A 21,228-nucleotide genomic window follows, 5' to 3' on the forward strand; every position below is an offset into this window, starting at 1 on the left:
ATACTTGACTGAAAGAACTTACTGACATGGAAATCTTCACAGAATTCCATAAGAGTATCAATCATCAATGATCTAGTAGTTTTATCGTTATCGGACAACAGTCGTTTCATTATTGGACTGAATTGTGAATACATAAGTAGACTTACATCAGAAAGACAGGTTCTGAAAGTATTTTTGCTCCAAGCAGAAGGCTTGTATGGTGAGAGGGACAAAGGTGATGGCAGGCTATAAAGACAGGGCTGGTGTGGAGCTGATAAACAGCGTATGCTATAAAAGTAGGGTGGATTAAGCCTGTAAAAGACCAAACTGTTTATGGACCACTGTCACCACCAATCACTTTCAGAAGACTTATGTATAGTAAACATACAATATCACGTCAACAAAAAAAAAATCAGAACAATAATCAATGTAATTCGATCAAGAAAATGTAATTGTAATTTCAGCGTCTTTTTTGCACAGATCCTGTGAAATAGACACGTCAGAGCCATAACAGAACATCTGGGAATAGCCCACCTTTGTCTTTGACACACATACCGATAATCGATCATTTGAAGAATTTCCATCCCCTCTGATCAAAGTCAGCCAAAGCCCAATTCTCTGATCCCACTGAAAGATTATCCTGCCTAATTACCCTGTGTGGGGTGTGTTAAGAATGTTGTTTTTCCTTCCCGATCTGCTCAGTAAACAATTGGGCCATAAGTACACGCTTGCCGATACTTGTTAAAAATTGCTATGTTGTGTTTTCCACTTTACAGGGCACCACATTCTTTATTGGAGCACATCCGGCCTAATGTGCTTTCTTATTTTGATATTTTGTCTGTGGGCATCGCGTTGAACTAGTGCATCGCAGTTCTAAGATTCAGTGTTCAAATCTCAGCTCTGGCCTTCCCGTGTGGAGTTTCCATGTTCTCCCTGTGCTTGTGTGGGTTTTCTCCACATTCTCCAGCTTCCTCCCCCATTCTAAAAACATGCATGTTTGGTTATTTCAAGACTCTAGATTGTCAATAGTTTTGCGTGAATGGTTGTTGGTCAAGATGTGCCCTGCGTTTGACCGGCAACCCGGCCAATGGAATGGACTGAAGCAAAACAAACACACAGACCAAACATCCTTCCATCCAACCGTTTTCTTTACCACTTGTCCTCATTAGGCCCACAGATAAACTGGAAATTATCATCTCAACTGACTCGGCGAGACTGACCCTGAACTTGTCGGCAGCCAATTGAAGGGCACATATAAAAAAAAAATAAACAATACAAAAACCATTCACACTCATATTAACAACCGAAAATGGAGTAATCATTTTGAATTTCATTGTTAACAGTACGAGCGGTATTTTGTAAATAGGGATTCATAACTGCGCTATCGTCCAAATGCCACTCAAATGGAAGCCTTAGCCATTTGTGAAATTTCCACTTCATACATTTGCTTGAAAATGTCTTGTCTTTCTTTAATTCAAGGGACTTAAAGTTATGTGCTTTAGTCAGTGGTGGGAAGTATAAAAGTACAAATACTTGTTTACTATCCTTACTCAGATTTTTCTGTTATCTGTACTTTACTTGACTATTTATTTTTCCAACGATGTTTTGCTTTTACTTCACTAAATTTGCAAACAGATATTTGTACTTTCCATTTGATATATATATATATATATAAGGTGGAAAAACAAGGACAGCAGCAAACATGATATGCAAGAGATTTGGGGAAGCCAAATTCATGCCCATACTTAAGAAAATGTTTCATCATGTTGTCGGTTACAATAATGAATCGCGGCAAATGTTTTGTTTTTTGCCAGCCTAAAATGCACCAGCCGCGAAGGTTCAAAAATGGTCTGTTTAATCTGAAAAAAAAAACAAAAAACATACAGGTAAGGTAAATGTTTTTCAGTTGTTATCATTAGCTATTGCTAATTTAGAAATTTTTGCTCTGTTTTTGTTTTTTTTGTTTGTTTTGCTTATGCAGGACCTGTCAGTTCGGTTCTGATTATCCTGTCAGAATGTAGCTTGCAGCAAAGTTTTTTTTTTCTTTGTGCCAAGTTATCAAAACTGGTATTTAAATGGTAGTAAATTCATTTGTAACTTTTACTTTGTGGCAATACATTTCAGTCTGCACTTTTTTGTATTTGACCTAAGTAATGAATTGAATTATAACTTCTACTTGTACCAGAATATCTTTTTCTTACAGAAGTAACTGAACTTCTGCTCAAGTACAGAGTGTGACATTATCACATTTTGCACATACCACAGTTCAGTCCATTGTCAATATTTCCAACCTCGTCACTGAGCTTCCTGTCGTCGAGTTGCCACCTTGCTGGTCGTAAAGCTCTTGAACAAATACGAATGGCGTCGTAATATTTGGGTTGGGGAGGGCGAACAGCCATTTAGACCCATTGCTATTTCATGTGAAGAGGTCTTCCGCCCCAACGCACTCATGCATGTTATCGGGATGAGGAAACATTGACCTATTAAAAGGAACAAGACTGGTTTATTGTGTCTTTACAGTTATGTTTCATGGTAACCACATGCATTGAATACATGCTGAAGCACACATACTGTGCACACACTCACAAATACAAATAAATTTGAATATAAATTGTAAAACAAGTCTGGAAGCAGAATCGATCACACAAAAATGTCAACATTGTTTGTGGTATTTCTCTTATTTTTGTTTGTTTATTTGCTCTCACGCTGCCCTAGTTGTAGTGTTATTTTCCTTACGAGTCGCAATTGTAAATACTATCCAACAGGATATTTTTACTTGGTAGCACGGTGGAGAGTGGTAAGCATGTCTGCCTCAAATTTCTGAGATTAGAGGTTTGAATCTTGGCTCTGGCCTTGGTGTTTGGAATTTGCATGTTATCACTTTGCTTGTGTGGGTTTTCTCCAGGTATCTGACTTCCTCCCACATTCCAACAACTTGCATGTTAGGTTCCATGGAGACTCTAACTTGTTAATGTGAGTGTCAATGCAATTGTCAAGCGACCAGTCCAGGGTTTACCCTGCCTCTCGCCCCAAAGTCAGCTGAGATAAGGTCAGGCTCACTCGTGACCCTATAAGGACAAGCGTTATAGAAAATGGACAGCTGGACATAAAGTGTCGTGACCGAGCACGCGAAACTCCTCGAGTAATTCACGCCCACCACCAAAAAGGTTTTTCATTTCCCATAGAGGCCATGACATGGCAGTAAAGAACTACAGGAGGCTCCTCAACTCACTTCAACATAGTTTATTTTTATTTTATTTTTTGCACTAAGGTGACATCAAAGCAAAGACTTATATTACACAGGCTTGTGGACAAAAACAGCAAATCGATTACATTTTCAGCCAATAACAGAGGATAGGTTCCCCCCCAAAAAATCTGCAAATAATAGCAAATCACCGAATGTGGGGTGAAATTGTATTTTATATACAGTATACAATATAAAATATTATGTGTATATTATGTGGAAATCAGAGGTTGAAGTCTGCAAATATACATACCTGTTATAGTCGTGTCTTGAAATAAATTATGAAATAACTGATTATTGAAAATCCGTACATGCTCTATAATGACTCTAAACAATACTGTTAGCACCTATGCTAATACTAACACAACAAGGCACGTGTCCTGGCTGGTGTCCTTCTATTAAAGACCACAACAGTAGGTGATCTGGGGGGGGGTCACTCTGTCAGCTATAGGGACGCTTTTCTCTTGAATGCAAGTCTCAAAGGTTTCTGAAGCTGTTATTTAGGCTTGAATGTTATTACACTCAGTCTCACTAGCTTGTATCTATGCATCAATCCATTGTTTATAGCGCACTAGGGTCACAGGTGAGCTGAATCCTATCGCAGTTGACTTTGGGTGAGGTTTTCACACTCAAAGCGAAGGACAATTTAGAGTCCTCAAACATCCGTTTCTGAAACGTGGGAGGAAGCCACAGAATCCGGAGAAAACCCGTCCATTATCATGCAGCTTGTATCTACACCAGTGGTTCTCAGAGTTTTTGCACCAAGTGCCACCTGACAAAAACACATTTCTTCAAGTACCGCCATCATGACCAACATTAAAATACTCTAACGAGTAGGCCTATGTGTTCTTCAAACAGGAGACACGGGGTTTGATTGCTAAGAAGTATATTAAACATTATTTTAAGCCACTTCAACATTATGCACATTGTGAACATTAACATCGCACTTAAATATATCAAATTACAACACGGTACTTAAATAATGATCGAATTAAAATGCATCGCACTTAAAAGTCCAATAAAAATTTTACCTAAATTAAAGTTTAAAAGCAAACAGTTCAAATTCATGCAAATGTATTGTACTAAAAAGTTAAATACAACTGAACTGTCCTTAGGCAGTGATTCTTTCGCATACCACTAGGGGGACCTCACGTACCCCTCGCGGTACTATTACCACATTTTGAGAATCACTGATGGGCTCCATACATATTCTTTAAATCATGATGCATGTAGAATTCAATAAATATTGTACATCATAAAAAAAAAGTTTTTTGTTTTTTTTTACAGTTTCTCTGTATCTCTGTTGTAACCTACTGAGAACTAAGCTCAGGGCCCACTTCGCTCAAAAAACATCCTTTTCCAAGCCTCACGATGGCGAGGTACTATTGTTAGATGTCGTCTCTATGGCGAACCTACTCATGCATGCACGTTCGATGATCTTAACTTATGAAGAAAAGCAAATCCTGATGCTCATTTAAAGTACAGAATCAAGTGCTCTGTTTATGATCAACATGCAGTCCTATTTGTGGGACATTCATTCACTGTGACTCCTCAGAGTTTGTACCACGTTGTTGGAATTGTCAACAACGGTGACAACTGGGTAAGCGATACGATGTTTGTCATAGCCTTTCGGAAAATGTTCAAGTTTTGCATGCAGGAAGCTGAAATGGACGAGATTGAGGTCAGATAGATAAACGGGGATTATCAACATTTCGGATGCTAATGATTAGTTTCTTTATGGTGCCTTTATGTATCAATTGGCAGCCCATTAATAATAAGTAACTGACGGACCTCTGTGACATGAGATTTTCCGTCTCTTCACTGAGAAACCACCCACTCGTATAAATAACTTGGTGAGGTTAAACTCACACAATTACATGGATAAGCAGTACAGTATAAATTGAGTGCCCAGCGTGTGTGAGGACATGTCACATGTGTCCAATGTTGCACCAAAAAGAGGCCATACTCCTTTGTATTCTGCCACTATCTCTTATTTCTAACCACACGTTTACTCACTTGTGATTTATGGTTACTGATAAAACACGCAAGTGATTCATATTTACCAGACACTTGCACAATCTAATGAGCTCCAGTTTTTTCCAGAAAAAACAAAAAACAAAAAAATGGTTACAAAGATAGTAGCTCAGTTTTTAGTGAGACAGTCATTCATATAACAATGTTTACTATTGCGGTAGTTTTAGTGGTGTGGAACTGTGCTGCACCCTAGAGAATTGCTTCTCATATTTTCGTAATCTTATTTTGCTATATTAGAAAGTTAGTGAAACAATGCGTCTATAGGTTTCTGTCTACATCCCCAAATCAAGCTCTTTAGGTTAATTGAAGTCTCTTAATTGCCCTTAGGTGTGAATGTGAGTGTGAATTGTTGTTTGTTTGCATGTGCCCTGTGATTACCCACCAGGACGTACCCGCCTCTCTCCCAAAATAAAGTCTGTTGGGATCATAATTAATATTAATAATTATTATTATTTTTATTATTATTTCGCTTTTTGTTCGACTGTTCAGCATCAACAGAGTTTCTTTTGTCCAGTGCTGCCCTCTGATGGAAAAAAAGTATTCACTGCAAATGCGGTTTCCTTGGGGGGGGGGGGGGGGGGGCAGACAATTTATACAATAACCGAGTCCAGATTTCCTTATTCAACAAGACTTTAATGAGTCAATTCTTCCAACGTGTATGATTGTGAGTGAGAATCCTTTTTCAGATTATTTAATTTGAGTTTTTTGTTTTTTTTAGGACTCTTATACTAATAAACTTCTTCGAATTACGATGGCATTAGAGTACGATTTAAAAAAAAGATTCAGTTTTACACTTATTGATTAAATTAACTGATAATCCAAGCTAATATCGTCAAATATATGTAATTTTACCATATTACTATATACTATATATAGTATAATTTAATAATTGAAATATATCTATTACTGTAATATATAAATGATGTACTGAATAGATAGATAGATAAATATAGATAGATTGATTGATTGATTGATTGATTGATCATCATTATTATTGTATTTTTGTTTGTATTATTGTGAAGCCCTTGAAGTGTTTGTGCGGCTGAAGGTCAGTTGAGTGGACAAGCAAACGACCCCCACAAACCCCGCCCAGTTGTTGACGTCACTCACTGCTCATCCGGGCTACGATTGGTTGACATTGTCGAAGAAACCCGACACGTTCCACAAGATGCGTTTTGGAAGGTGTGAGCTATCTTATCTAAATGTGTGGACTGTGGAGGCGGAGTAGACAAGAGCTGCAAGAGAGGAGTCGAGTCCACGCATTGATTGATCCGTTGCGATTTTAACGATGGCGATGAACGATGAGCGATCCCTTCCCATTAATGTGTCTGTTTGCGCACACGTGCGCTCGAAGGAGTGCGGAACTGTGCAACAGCTGGAATGAAAAGAGAAGTCGACAACTAAATAAGGAGTAAATGGAGCAGGTCGACATCTGTGCGGACAGAAGCGTCCTGTGCCTGTTTGACGTGGATGGGACTCTGACGCCACCGAGAGAGGTGAGCCGCTTATGGATCGTAAAATCGTAAGATTTAGGTTTTGCAAGCACACGTCATGTTGTATGTTCACCTTTGACACGTGACACTTATTCGTCCAGCTGGGTCATCAAGTCATATATTGTAATCCATTGGTCGCGTTCTGCATTTTGCATATTTGGAGGAAAGGAGGTCTGTCTCTTGACTCGTCTTTCTTGCAACGCAGCAAAGTCACAGTCAGCATCGTGTTACGTTCGTTCGATCTAATCACACAGTTGTGTGCACTGCATTACGAGATCAATGTTTCCCCAGCCCGAGTCGTAGGTCAAATGTCAGGGCACACCACCGAACAAAAATGTCCAAAACACTGCGTCTCAATTTACTGCGTCTCAATTTACTCACACATTTTCTTCCTCGGTGTGAAATTTAGGCTTGTTTAGTTGTAGCTGGAAAAGATGAAGAAAGATCCATAATACTGCTATTAAAGATGTGTCACTGGGAATCCCTGCACTGGATGGACACAAATATTGGGACACACGTCGTCCATCCATTAATTAACCATTCACCGAACCTTGCCGACACCCTAACAAACATCTTTGGGATGAGATTCTAAGTCATGTTGATCAATGTTCCCACACGGGTACACTCCTCCATGTTGTAGATCATTCTTTGCAGAAGAGTGGAAGCTTTTATTTCTCAACATCCAACCGTTTTTGTTATCTGGTCGCTCTATATAGCGGATATTAACCTTTCATGGTTGGGTTTGGAACATATCGCCTGCGATAAGTGTGATATTTTAACATGGCGGTCAGTGTGCATCCGTTGATTGTGTTCATGTGAGTACATATTGACATTGAGCAATGTATTTTCTCGGGAATGTGCAGAAAATAGATCCAGAGCTGGATGAGTTCTTCCAAACACTGCGAAGGAAAGTCAAGACTGGCATCGTCGGAGGGTCCGACTATTCCAAGATAGCCGAGCAGCTCGGGGAAGGAGATGACGGTGAGTCTTCAGTTCGAAACTGTTCGTCATTCACCTAAGGAATAAAATAAGGACCGAGGATGTGTTTTTCAGTGCATGCCACAGATAGACAGCCATGACTTCAAATTTTTGCCGTAGTTTATAGTGTGACGCCGTGCAGTTCTGCACACCGAAACCCTGCAACAATTTATGCTTATCAGGAACCTAACCTGTTTCGATATTTTCTTTCTGCAATCTTCCGCTATGTAAATATACATGAGCACGTTCGGCCACGTTTCACCTCTCTCGTCCTCTCTTGCAGTCATACGCAAGTTTGACTACGTATTTGCTGAGAACGGCACCGTGCAGTACAAAGATGGGAAACTATGTTCAAAACAGGTAAGTGACAGTGGTGGGAAGTAACCATGCACAAATACCTTGTTACTGTACTCGAGTACGGAGTGTGAGTACCTTTGCCACCAGTGATGAGTGAATGTTGTACGTGTTTTGCCACCAGACCAGTTATCCTGTCACCGTGCCCCGGATTACGAACTGCAATAGTCGGAAATACGATTCATGTTTTCATATTTTTCACGTTGACAGGCAATCCAGAACCATATTGGAGAGGAACTGCTGCAGGACTTGATCAACTTCTGCCTGAGCTACATGGGGCTCATCAAACTGCCAAAGAAAAGGTCTGTCTCACGCGTGCGCACACGCACACACACACACAATGTTTATCAATACAACATTCCTTCATTCATCGCTGTCGACATCAAAAGTCCAACTGCGACACATACTGTATCAAAACAGACTTCGAACTTCCGTTCTGTACTCTTACATAATTTAAAGCATCGTAGTACACTCAATTTAGTGTATAGCTCAAACAACATGTTGACGGACCCCAGGAAGATTAGCTTTTGTATGTAGCAAAAGCTAATGGGGATCCAATAAACAATAAACATGTTGTGTCTAGTACACTAGCTACGATACAAAGCGAAACAGGTCTACTCATAGGGAGACAAAAAAAAATAGATGTGCCGTTTTGCGCTTCTGTAAAAGGTTTGGAAAACTTCCCTTTCACAATGAATGGCTGTGTATTGACAGGGGAACGTTCATTGAGTTCAGGAATGGAATGCTCAACATTTCCCCCATTGGTCGGAGCTGCACCTTAGAGGAGCGAATTGAATTCTCTGAAATTGACAAGGTAAAATACTTTGATTTGAATGTAACTGTATTGTTTTGCATCTATTTAGGAAACTCTGATCAAGTCGCAGGGATAGTAGCTGCAATGTTTGCCAATGCAGCGGAACATTGAATTGGTGAGATTGGCGATTTATAAATGTTTTGTTGGTTACGACAAAACCAGATACTGACTCTTTGTCCCTCGTTCTTTGTGACTGCTGTTGAGCAAATGTCATAGGAACGCGAGACAGTATGAAACATTAAGAAGGAAAACAACGACGAAACATAGAGTTAATATTTAGAAGCTAAACAAACTGGTCAGTGGTTCATGAAATGTGTTTAATCAAGCAGAGAGTTTAAACATTGCTGCGCTTTCAGGACAGTCGGCCTTGGCTGCACATTGACGGCTCACTCAAGCGGACAGAAGAAGTTTAACGTTTAACTTCTTGCTAAAATTCATACTGTTCACACAAATATTCGTTCGCAGGTGCAATGAACATGACTTGATTTCCTAGTTAAAATGATAGCAGTCAGTGCTAAATGAATTCCCTTAGACTTTTCTATGCTGTGTTTTCCTCCACAGAGAGAAAAGATCAGGGAGAAGTTTGTTGCTGCCTTGAAGGAGGAATTTGCTGGAAAGGGATTGCGGTTCACAAGCGGTGAGAGCGTCACAGGCTAGATGTAATTTGCACAGGAACATACCTTGAGTTATTATACCAGACATTTCGGCTTCACTAGGGTATTTGAAAAGAATGTTCGGAAGGAGATTGTTGGTATCGTGTATCCTCAGGACACGAAATCAATCGCAGCGGGACTGTTCTGGTTGTCAGAAGTATGAGGCCGTGCAGTTCCACAAAACAAAACAAAAAAGCGCATTGTCATTCTCGTAAAGGCAGAATTTCTTTTTCGGGAAAATTGTGCAAGTGTACCTCATGTTGTGATGCCTCAAGCTACAGTCAGTATATTCGCTTCACCCTGCGTTACAAGCTGGAGGCAAAACTCATCAGAGTCAACTGCCATAAATAGCTTTGCGGCCTTTAAACAGGATGTGCAGACACTTAAATGGGCTCATTGTAACATAAGCACCTGTGCGAACATGCTGTATGTCTTTCTGTATGCAGAATGTTTCTTCTGGGTTCTCTATTAACTATGAAGATTCTAAAAAATATTGACGCATGTAAAGAGGTGAAATTATGACAAAATGTTCTCAGAAAATGGTCAGTACTATGAATTATTATTATTATTTTTTTCCTTAGCTGGACAGGATTTGTGCATTCCTCAAACAACATGGTTCTAGAGCGGCTCCAACGACCGGAGACAAATTCCTTGTGTGTTTTGGACATACTTGGCAAATAAAGATGACTCTGATTCTGATTATTAAAATATTACTCCTTTGTACACTCACACTAGTTCAGCCATTTTGTACTTCTACATCTTAATGTTCTAGCAGTTTGTTTTAAGTGACTTGTAAATTATTCTGTGAATATACCGAGTTATTTGTTGACTGCGTTTTTATCTTTCATGTCTGACATTTCATAAATGTTTACATTCATAGCGCCAACATTAGGCTGCCTCTCTGCACCTCTGATCTGAAAGAAGCGAGGGGGGGAATTCCACCACAGTTCAATGTAATTTTCACAAATGCTCTCGACACAAAGTGCAAATGATTAATTCCAAGAATGTATTCATCTTCCTTTACAATTATAACAATAGAGAATACAAAATAGCAATGCTGAATTTTCATTGCGAGTGCCAGAAAGGTACTATAATTGAACACGTTTATTATTGTGGTGGTAGTACGTAGTGGTGGAGACTGCACTGCCTTAGTGGCATTGGTAATCGTTAGGATACTTCAGGTACTGTACATGGGAGGGTTTACATTTTAGAAATCCTGTCTGGACTGCTTGTCGTCATTAGGAGCCTGTCTTATTGGACTTTGGGCGAAAGGCGCGGTACACTCTGAACTGGTCGCCAGCCAATTGCAGGGCACGTAATAGACAAACAATAATTCACACTCAAATTCACACCTATGGACAATTCAGTCTCCATTTAACATACCGTGCATATTTGTAGGGATGTGGGAGAAAGCCGGGTGCTTTAATTTCAGCAACGTTTCTCATCAACCTCTTTGCTGTGCTGTGCTGTGCTGGTGGACGGGCTGGCAATAAATGCGCTTTAAGGTGTTTACAGCCTGAGTTTGAAGTGATGAAGACGTGTGAGGAGGGTGTGTCAGGAAAGCAGCCTTCTGATTGGCTCAGCTGGTGCCTTTGTCACTGGACTTGCAATGAGGCTGAGAGAGTAGGGCAAGGGGAAAGTATTTAGGTGAGAAGGGAAGAGGGGGGTGGGGCTTTGTTTAAGTTAATAGTAAAGGTCAAAGCAACAACACAGGTTTCCCCCTTTCTTTCTTGTAAGTGTAATTCTAAAGTTGGTCTAATGAAAAAATACATTTAATGAGGAGTTTATGATGATGATATTTTTTATGACTTTATTATGTAGCTCCAAAACACTGTTTGTGTTTGGCCAACACGTTCACTTGGTGGGTGCAGTATTTGTTCGTCTGCCAACAAACTCACTGAACTGTGAGAACAAAACGGGTCTGTCCGCTGATCTAAAAAGTTAAGAGCCACCATCACTCACGGCCGTCGCTTTGGCGCAAAAGAACATTTGTTCTGCGGAATTGAACACGGCAAAGAGAAAGGATGAGTCAAGCCGTGCATTTGACAGCATATGGCAGGGTGCTAATGGTGTTGTTTAGTCACGTTCGTCCTCATGAAAAACAGGATTTACTCGAATCTCAGTTATTTTTTTTGTCTCACTTCTTAAGGTAAATATTTGCTCACTCCGTAATGTTCTCCCTGGCAGCTGCAGCCTAAAAGGTGGAATTAAAAGTGATAATAAAGTACAACTGTTATTTAAAAAAAAAAAAAAAAAAAAAAAAAAGGATGAAAAATGATAATGCGGGTTTTATGAACAATACAATATTGACATTGCTTTCTGCTCTCAGGTGGTCTCATCAGCTTTGACGTGTTCCCTGAAGGCTGGGACAAGAGGTTATGTCTCGATCTGCTGGAGAGTGAAAGCCTGGACGCCATCTACTTCTTTGGCAATGAGACGTCAGATGTAAGATTATTTGTTGAATGTATACATTTACTCTCTCTGTTTTTTTTTCCCACTACCCACAGTGTACATAGACCACATGGGCATTCACTCATTGGCCACCAAAATAGGTAGACTGTCACAATCTGTTAACATCCAATTCAAGAGCTGTGTCTAAAATGAATGTCAGAGAGGTACCATAGCATTTGTTTCTTTCTAATATTTAGTTTAAAGTTCCTGTAAAATGAAAATAAATGCGTCCTCTAAATTTGACACGCCACAGGGACGTGTTGTTAACAAGCCTGCCAAATTTGAATGATTAAAAAATAATAATAATAAATTGCCGAGTATATAAAATGAGATTGAAATGAGAATGAAATTCTCTCCGCTCTCAAACGCTGAAACGACGCCCTGCTCAACCCTCAACTGTCAATCTAATACCACTTCTATGAAGTGGAAAAAAGGATGCTAGTTTGTGTAGCATTTTTCTTATGCCTACACATAACGATATGTTTGAGCCAAAAAAATAGTTCTGCCTAAAGAGTATTTCCCACCGGCTCATCATGGGGCTTTTTCCATGCCGTGACAACGAGGTGCTCTAAAGTGGCCACGACAGCACGAAAACCCCCTGTCGACCTGCTGTCAGACTTCTTTTCCTCTCCCCCTTGCTCTTCCGCCCGCGCTCACAGCCGACAACAAGGCGCTCTAAAGTTAGCTAGCTAACTGCATGTCGCAATCGTGCCGGATAACCGTTGCTACAAAATGAAGGCGTTCGAGTTCTCATGTAGCAGGGGAGGGGGTGACGCATGGCGGGGCTGTGTCACTGGGATCTGTTTTACCCACGCCCCCCCCCCCAAAAAAACAAGAAAACTGTTATGGAGAAAAACAGTTTAACGCTACATCTCCATAAGTGAGTACTATATAGTTCTCTGTCTTTGTGCATGTCTTCAGCAATTACCTTCAAACATGTACAATGTAGTCAGAAACAAAACTCTGGATTCACTTTAGAGTTTATTTAGCCTTCAATTTAGAGATTACATTCAGCAGTTAAGTGGGCCAATATGTGAGAAACAGCTGTCAGTATGATGTAGTTGACACCACTGCAAAGTATAATCACACAAAATGTAAAAAAAAAAAAATAATAATAATAAAACTTTTTTAAACTCCTTCTGAAGTGGAAGCTCCAAAGCTTGGAGAGCCACAAAAGTTGAATCGAGGCAACTGGACTTGTGCTCGTTTGTTGAAGACATTTCTCTGTTAATCTAAAAGGCTTCTTAAATTCCAAATTTTGGGTGTGGCGTCTGCGTGTTTAGGAGGTGTTCTTGTTCCTGCCAGCGTGTTTAGTGAAGTGATCGTCCTGCATACCAATCAGTGATTCAATCGCCTACTGGCAAAACCGCTTATTAGGGCCTCTCTTCCTTTGGAACAAGACAATCTATGGCGGGAGGAATGTCAGGACATTCTTAGAGGCAGACGATAGGCGTTGCCTCAAACCTCCTCTTCTGTTTAGAGACGGCTTTTCGAGTTTGATGGTCGTTTCACTTTTGGATTAAAGGTGAAATGATTTCAAGAACCGGTTGCCTCCATTCAACCTTTGCGGATTTCGATGATCTGGATGACTGACAATCCACACAAACTGGTGCAAGTGACTGTTCAACATGCCATTTATCATCGTCCTCAAATAACCTGCAATACAACCAAGCAGCTTCCATTCTTCCTAGCATGCTTTTACTTTACGAAGAGTGCTGCGTATCTGTTTTATCTCATGCCAAAGATCTAATAGTAGTTTCTGGTGTCAGGCAGTTGGACATTGGATTTTAACATTTTGGAAGAGTAAAAAAAAAAATCGTTTGAGAGTACAGCTGAATATGAAATATGATATGAAATACTTTGCAAAATCTCATGGACAGTATATGTTTCATTATGCATTAGAAGGTCTGCATGAACAAAGAGAATGCTCTGTTGGAGAGGAATTAAATGTATTCCCACCAGGGGGAAGCAGCATGCATGATCATAAAACAATGGCAGGATGACCCGTGGGATACAAAGTGGTCAAACCATAAATACAATATCACAATATAACAGCATGTACCACGTACATCCTCTGGAGGAGGTCAGAATCTAAAAACATGACCAAATATCAAAATGTAAATAAAATGCCATACTCACCAGAGATGGTCATTATAAAATCTACCTTGTTATGTGTGCAGATCATTCCAGAGTTTTGCTATTTGAACTCAACTTTGACCAACTAATCAAAAGGATGGAAAATGCTGACGTTTCAAATACTGTGAGGCAAATTAGAAATTCTCATTTCTAATATAGCTTAATCAGCACTGATTTTGAAGGCATTGGGCAGATTAGACTGACATGTCAGCACATAGAGGCTTATTTCTGATTAAACAAAAAAAAAAAATAATAATAATAATAATCTTAACATCCACATACATGTAGTGGCAGCAGTGTAGCCAAGAGAAACACTATGAAATTTTGAGAATAAACTGCTGGGAATAAATAAACACAATTTTCTAGGACAAATGAATTATACGTTTGGTTATAAAAGTAGGTCATTGCTTCTTATAATGTTTAGGCCAGCGGGGAATGCCTTTTTTTTTTTTTCTCCCCCCTCTTTTTTTGGATCGCCCTGACTGCTCACCACTTAATCCGAGGAGGTGGATGCTGTGAGATCATACGGTATTCATCCGGGAGGTTAAAAGTCAGTGGTCACATTCAGAGTGACTGATTCTCAGCAAGACAGAAACTTGATCAGACTGCACTTGTCTTCCCTCATTGCCATTTGTGTCTTTTTTCCTTAGGGAGGAAATGATTATGAAATCTTTAACGATCCACGTACGATCGGCTACACAGTCTACTCCCCGCAACACACTGCCAGGCTGTGTCGGCAACTTTTTTTGTGATGATCCATCAAGTGAATCCTGATATTCTTTTCTTTGCCCAAAGAACTTTGCTGAATGTTTGTTGTACCTGCTGAAAGTCCAACAGTGGATCTGAACAGGTTGGTTGTGAACTACTGAAAATGTACCACTATAGATTTTATATGATGGCTTTAGAGGGGGAGAAGGGGGGAAGGCGATGTTAAAGATGCATGACTCAAGAAATAACAGAGCTAGTGTTCCGGCTGTAATGTGCATGAGGCATGGACCATGAAAGTACTAAATATTGTGCTGTACTTATTAGGCGTACAGGAAACTGTTTTGCTCTGTGTTTGGCATTTTCTAAATTAATTTTGAGTACAAAAGATAATGATGGGCGGCACAGAGCATGATTGGTATGTACATCCGCCTCACAGTTCTTGAGGTTGCAGGTTCGAAACAGGGATCCGGCCTTCCTGTGTGGAGTTTGCTTGATCTCCGGGTACTCAAGTTTCCTTCCACATTCCCAGAGCATGCATGTTAGCTTCATTGAAGACTGTAAAGTGAATTTTAATCTTTGAATTTACAGTGAATTAATATTATGTAAATGTGTATATTGTCTTTTTAGAGGCCGCTACAAGGCGTATGTTGCCTGCACTGTGAGAGTCATCACGCTGGTTTTCTGCATTATTTGATTAAATACATGAACTAATCAATTTGACACAGGTTCACACAGCTCAGCAGCTTTGTTTGCCCCGTTTTTACAATTGAATCATTGAAATCACAAAATTTGACATGTATTTTGCCTAAGCTACACATGGACTCTGCATATACTGACAAGTACAAATACAACCCCAATTCCAATGAAGTTGGGACGTTGTGTTAAACATAAATAAAAGCAGAATGCAATGATTTGCAAATCATGTTCAACCTATATCTAATTGAATACACGACAGACCAGATATTTAATGTTCAAACTGATCAACTTTATTGTTTTTAGCAAATAATCATTAACTTAGAATTTTATGGCTGCAACACGTTCCAAAAAAGTTGGGACAGGTGGCAAAAAAGACTGAGGAAGTTGAGGAATGATCATCAAACACGTGTTTGGAACATCCCACAGGTGAACTGGCTAATTGGGAATTAGTCAAGTATTTTTTTCCCCACTTTTCACAAATCTGAAGTTAGGAGTGGAGGGTATCTTGAGACCACTTTACAGCAATATTGTGAAACTTCTTCCCTCAAGTCCCCACCATGAAAGAAAACAAGAGACAAACTTTGAATCATCAATTGGTTTCATGTAATTCCAAGGCTCAGTAGAAGCCACCAACAAAGGAACAAATAAAATGAGGTGACAAAGATGATCCAAATCCTATATTGACGTTTCAGGCAGTGCCATAGACAGAAAGGTTAAGAGGTCGTAGTACAGTCAGAACACAATATAACTGATCACAACCTGAAGTTCTACAATACAAACAACAGTTCAGTAACAATGGCCAACTACAAAGTCATGTAGTCCACTATCATAAAGACTAAGCATACAAAAAACACACACAAGGAGGATTTCAGTCAGTTCATGGCTCCATACGCTGTACGGTTTTCAACACAACAGCAAAATGAGCGGAACACGATTGCTCTTATTTTGTGCTAGTGGACGTTCACATTTTCCCTCACTTGATACGACAGAAGATCAACAGTTAAATGATGAAAGGAAATGAGCACGAGACAATAAAACAACAGAAAATACTTGCAGTGCTTTTCCATTTAACAGTAAAATGTTTGCTATGCATGTTGTGTGTCTGCTTGAGTCCTCCTTTCTTTTTCTGCAAATAACAGAATTAGTCCTGACAAAGACTCATTAATGCTACCATCCATTTAAAGTAACCTACTTTTTCCTGTTTTAATGCTCAAATATTTATGACTCGTAACATATATATTCACGTTTCCTCTATCCCCTTGCAGTTTAGCTTAAGTACCAGGAACAATATTTTGTACCTTAAGTATCAGGAAAGGAAGTATACTTGGTATGCTAAATCTAAGGTAAGGAACCATGCTTGGCACCATTACAGTTAAGTGGAGGAGCAGTGGTTAACGGGTGGGTAAAACTGTAACGTAAAAGGAAACATGCGCATGACGTACGTTTTCAGTCCCTCGATCTACACCACCCGTCACCTACATCCACGGTCACGGAGCTCGAACCTAAGAACTGATGATCTGCCCGGACCAGGTCTCGTGTTTCGTGCCTGGGTTCAGATGAATTATCTTCACCTCCACCGCCTGCACCTTCAGGTTCTTCGGGGGGACTCTGCACACTTTGTATGTGACCTCATCCCCCTCAACGGGAACGTATTCCCCATCGATGCTGAAACAGAAGACAAAAGAGTAAGTCTGTCACTGTGTCACCATTTATACTCAGAAGCAGCAACATTGAGAAAATCATAATAAAAAGCCACTTTTCAGATTTAAAATGCATGTATTGAATATCTAATATTTTGGTTGTTTTATTACGTATTCGCAATGCTTGTTAGCTTGATGAAAAATATATATATAATACACTGGTGGGAACTATTAACTACAATAATATACATAGTTAAATGCAACCTCTTCTAATTAGATTTTGTAAAAGAAGAATTAGTGATGTAATGTAGCGCTTGTATTGGATCAAATCTGCTTGTGTAAGTCTAATATATCATAATAATAAAAATATTTCCATAGGAAATTCAACTGGGTGCCATCACATGGAAAATGGTTTAACCATTTATTCAATATTGTTGCTATCCAGCTTAAGGTCCATGTCCATATGCTAGTACAGTGCACTAGTTGATATTGTATCTGTTTGCTACTAGTGAAGCTCGATTTTATAATGTCACTGGTAGTATTCATAGCACACAGTTTTCCCTCACTAGTAACGTGTAGTAGTCCCACTGGTATTCCAAAGTTGTCCTGCTAGTGAGGACAAAGAGCATACTAGTACATGGACCTTAAGCTGGACATCAAGGAAATGTTCTTTCTTTCCATGCTCTCAGAGAGTCATCACGTGTCAACGGCCACTCACTCTGAGATGTGAACAAAGATGTCTTCGCCGCCACGGCTGGGTCGGATAAACCCGTGCCCCTGCGACCTTGAAAAGTTCTTACAAACGCCCTTGAACACCGGACCCGAGTGAGCACGGACGGTGCTGTGTGCACACAAAGAATTCAAATGTTATCAATTCCATTTTGGGCAGCGGAAACGGAAAAAGAAACAAACTAAAGTAAAGAAATGCAGAAATGAAAAAGAGATGAGGATGCCACTTAACACACCTTCCTCATTGTGTCGCGCACACAACAGAAGGGGAGATGACTCAATAAGAAGATTCACCCCACATTCTCTGCTGGCCTAAACACTGTCAGAAGCACTGACTTACATTTTACAACCTCAATTCCAATATTTTTCCCATTAAATGTATTATTAATTTATGCCCAACAGTCTATTCTCTTGTTTTTGCAGCATTTGTCTTGCCTGCACTGCTTCCACTACCATGGGTGTGGATGTTCTCTTTTGTTGCTGTTTAGTTTTTTTGTCCAACCAGATTTCAGCCTCTATGTGCTGCCATGTCACTCTAATCTGCGCAGGGCTTTCAAAATCACTAGTGCTGGCTTTTGCAACTTGAACTATATTAGGAGTGGGACTGTTTATTTTTTGACTTTATCCTCACAAAATTTGTCCTGATGTCCGTGGGGCCGTCCAACTGGCACTCAATGACATCAGCGTTGTTCTGTCCTCCAATTAGTTCACCGGCGCAAAACTCGCTACAGCCATCTTCAACTTGCAAAACACATATGTACTGATCTGCACACAATAATACATTTAATAATCAGCATCTCTGGTAAGAAGCGGAGTGGGGCAAGACCCCACTGAAGGCCCAGGTTTACCAAATGCATGCCCGCCACTGACTTATACTTCACTTATACAGAACACAGTGTTTGACCTTAGAGGTTTCACTGTTCTGTATTTTATTAACTTTTTTTTTTGCACTGTATTAACAGATGAGTTTTTCACATGAGACACTTACGCTGAGTATGTGCGAGTACGTTTGGTTGGCAGGGGGCTGGGGAGTTCCCTTGGTAGCGCCTGCTCCCCCCTTTCCTCCCAAACCCGACTGCCTTCCCTCAGGAAGGGGAAGGACACGGTGAGCGGGGCATCGGGGGATCGAAGCGGCGTCGCAGAGGGCGATGTGAGGCTGGGGTCCGTCATGATGAGTGCGGTCTGAGGAGGAGGGACGGGGATGGGGATGCTGCTGATACCCTTCAAGCTGCAGACTGCGCGAGTGTGCTGCTAAACACAGCTGTCTGTACCGAGGCCTCCCTCAGTGCGGCGCACAGGCTCAGCAAGTTATCCAGGTCAGCACTGTCACGTCAAGTCGATCAGGAGGACATGCTGTGAGGAGGAAGAGCACAGGGAGACACAGGCAGGATGAGTGCGCTGCACACAGCTTTCTTAATACCTTTACACTTGATGATGATGATGATGATGATGATGATGGAGAGGAGAGCTGAGAGGAGCTCGTTTTGGTCACATACTGTGGGACAGGCGTGTCACACCTGCTTTATCACGGGCCACATGGTAGTTATGGTGTCCCTCAGGGAAAGCACGAGGAGCGTGACAATACGTCAAAACCCACGGATTGGTTTTACAAACTCCAATTCCAATGAAGTTGGGACGTAAAACGTGAACAAAAACAGGATACAATGATTTGCAAATCCTTTTCAAGCTACTGTTCAGTATATTCAATTACACAATACACTACAAAGACAAGGTATTTTATGCTCCAACTCATCCCACCTTATTGTTTTCTTGCAAATATTTACGCATTTTGAATTTGACGCCTGCAACGTTACCAAAAAAATAAAATAAAATAAAAAAAACTGGGAAACAGTCATGTTTACCACTGTGTTACATTAGCTTTTCCTTTTAACAACACCCGTCCCAACATCGGAATTGGGGTTTGCACACCATTTCTTTCACAGGGATGATTCATTGCATTGCTGTTGTGCGTGTGGGCGTGTCACGCCCACTCCTGTGTGTGATGCTCGCACGTGACGTCAGAACAGCTGCAGGAGGCCACCTACGAGTGACGTCAGCAAACCCCTTCCCCAAATCCCAAATGAGCATGCCAGAGCAGTCACTTTTTTTTTTTATAATCCTTTTTGCTTAAGTAGCAAAATTCATACAAATCAGCAGGGGCCAATAGTGATATCATAACACGAGTGAGTCGGAAGGCTGTTTAACACACCGCTGCGCAGAAATACATTATATACATCATATAAGATATTTACTTCATCACGCTCCCGGCAGACTCACAGTAAAGCATGGATGGTATAAAATGACTAGAATAATTTAAGCCTCTGGACAACCACAGCACTCCAATTTGAACGCTATTTCCACTTCCTGTCATACGAGCTGTCCCCATCCAAAAAAACAAAGCCGCCCTCACTGACGGCCACCCTGCTGTGGATCTCCAGCATGCATCACGAAGACGAACGTTACTTACAGCAGCGGCCCCGCCAGCTGGTTGGACGGTCGGTTCACTGTGCCAATGTATGCCTTAAGCCGATGCGTATCATTATATAAGGACCAAATTAAATAAATAACTGGGAAAAACCTGATGTGACGGCGGGCGCGCGAGCGTGCGCAGCTGGCGGAGGTTTCCGATGGCGTGATGCGAGGATGCGCGTGCGCACCACGCTCCTCCACACTGCGAGCGGATGGGATGCGTTCAAAGTGCGCTCGCTGTGGCGGAAACTTCGCCTTTTCACATCTCTTCCATAAAGGTAACCGTGCTCATCGTCTGCGAACTGCACGCAACTGTGCCGCGTACTTCAGCTGGAGCAGTTTATAATCAATATCTATCTAATAACGTGACAAAAAAAAAAACACATAAAAACGTATATAAAATGCATAAAACTCGGCAGATGCTTAGGGAAAGTTTGCAATTACTCCCCAGCGCCCCACCCTGCAAAAATAATAATAATAATACATAAAAATAATTATATGGAGTGGTGCCTTGACGTAAGAGTTTAATTTGTTCCATGACCACACTCGTAAAGCAAATCACTCTCAAATTTGTAAGATAGCTGGGATAGGTTCCAGCACGCCCGCGACCCTTGTGAGGATGAGGCGGTACAGAAAATGGACGGCTGGAGGATTTCTGTAGCAGTTTGCATCAATTGAATGGCCATTGTGCTGCCGCCTGCCTTGGCCAAGTGGGGGCAGTATAAGACAGACAGACTTATATTGTACATGGACGTTTGTATAGCAAACAGGTAGACATCTCAGCTCCTCGCAGAGGATAAAGGATATATGACGGTTATTGTGCATGTCTAAATGTGTTGCTGCACAATTT

At 40.7% G+C, this 21,228-nt stretch overlaps 2 protein-coding genes across 3 annotated transcripts; one reads left to right on the forward strand and one right to left on the reverse strand.

The window, feature by feature from the left end:
* The first annotated feature begins 6,389 nt into the window (after positions 1-6,389).
* On the forward strand, positions 6,390-16,674 carry LOC133415081 (phosphomannomutase 1). Its single transcript, XM_061700897.1, has 8 exons — positions 6,390-6,753; positions 7,614-7,731; positions 8,012-8,088; positions 8,293-8,384; positions 8,797-8,896; positions 9,458-9,533; positions 11,879-11,994; positions 14,787-16,674. Exons 1-8 carry the CDS (start codon positions 6,673-6,675, stop codon positions 14,886-14,888), a joined length of 762 nt encoding a protein of 253 aa, XP_061556881.1. The 5' UTR covers positions 6,390-6,672; the 3' UTR covers positions 14,889-16,674.
* csdc2b (cold shock domain containing C2, RNA binding b) lies at positions 15,820-20,739 on the reverse strand. 2 transcript variants are annotated; one of them, XM_061700898.1, is made up of 4 exons: positions 20,377-20,739; positions 18,898-19,262; positions 17,899-18,021; positions 15,820-17,205 (listed from the first exon to the last, which is right to left on the reverse strand). In XM_061700898.1, the coding sequence occupies exons 2-4, from the start codon at positions 19,077-19,079 to the stop codon at positions 17,043-17,045; spliced, it is 468 nt and encodes a 155-aa protein (XP_061556882.1). In that variant the 5' UTR covers positions 19,080-19,262; positions 20,377-20,739; the 3' UTR covers positions 15,820-17,042. The 2 variants fall into 2 exon arrangements, with proteins under 2 accessions (XP_061556882.1, XP_061556883.1); XM_061700899.1 differs by lacking the exon at positions 20,377-20,739 and having other exon boundaries at positions 18,898-20,344.
* Positions 20,740-21,228: the final 489 nt, after the last annotated feature.

The sequence above is a fragment of the Phycodurus eques genome, chromosome 16 (assembly GCF_024500275.1).
Source record: "Phycodurus eques isolate BA_2022a chromosome 16, UOR_Pequ_1.1, whole genome shotgun sequence".
Classification (NCBI taxonomy): domain Eukaryota; kingdom Metazoa; phylum Chordata; class Actinopteri; order Syngnathiformes; family Syngnathidae; genus Phycodurus; species Phycodurus eques.

What these genes read in the sequence shown, in the direction of transcription:
- LOC133415081 (XM_061700897.1), top strand. Translation starts at nt 6,673, where the DNA reads ATGGAGCAGGTCGACATCTGTGCGGACAGAAGCGTCCTGTGCCTGTTT. An exon ending in GGAAACTATGTTCAAAACAG is followed by an intron (nt 8,089 to 8,292) that starts GTAAGTGACAGT and finishes TCACGTTGACAG; the next exon opens with GCAATCCAGAACCATATTGG. An exon ending in AATTCTCTGAAATTGACAAG is followed by an intron (nt 8,897 to 9,457) that starts GTAAAATACTTT and finishes TTTCCTCCACAG; the next exon opens with AGAGAAAAGATCAGGGAGAA.
- csdc2b (XM_061700898.1), bottom strand. Translation starts at nt 19,079, where the DNA reads ATGACGGACCCCAGCCTCACATCGCCCTCTGCGACGCCGCTTCGATCC. An exon ending in CGTACTCGCACATACTCAGC is followed by an intron (nt 18,022 to 18,897) that starts GTAAGTGTCTCA and finishes GTGTGCACACAG; the next exon opens with CACCGTCCGTGCTCACTCGG. An exon ending in ATCTTTGTTCACATCTCAGA is followed by an intron (nt 17,206 to 17,898) that starts GTGAGTGGCCGT and finishes CTTCTGTTTCAG; the next exon opens with CATCGATGGGGAATACGTTC.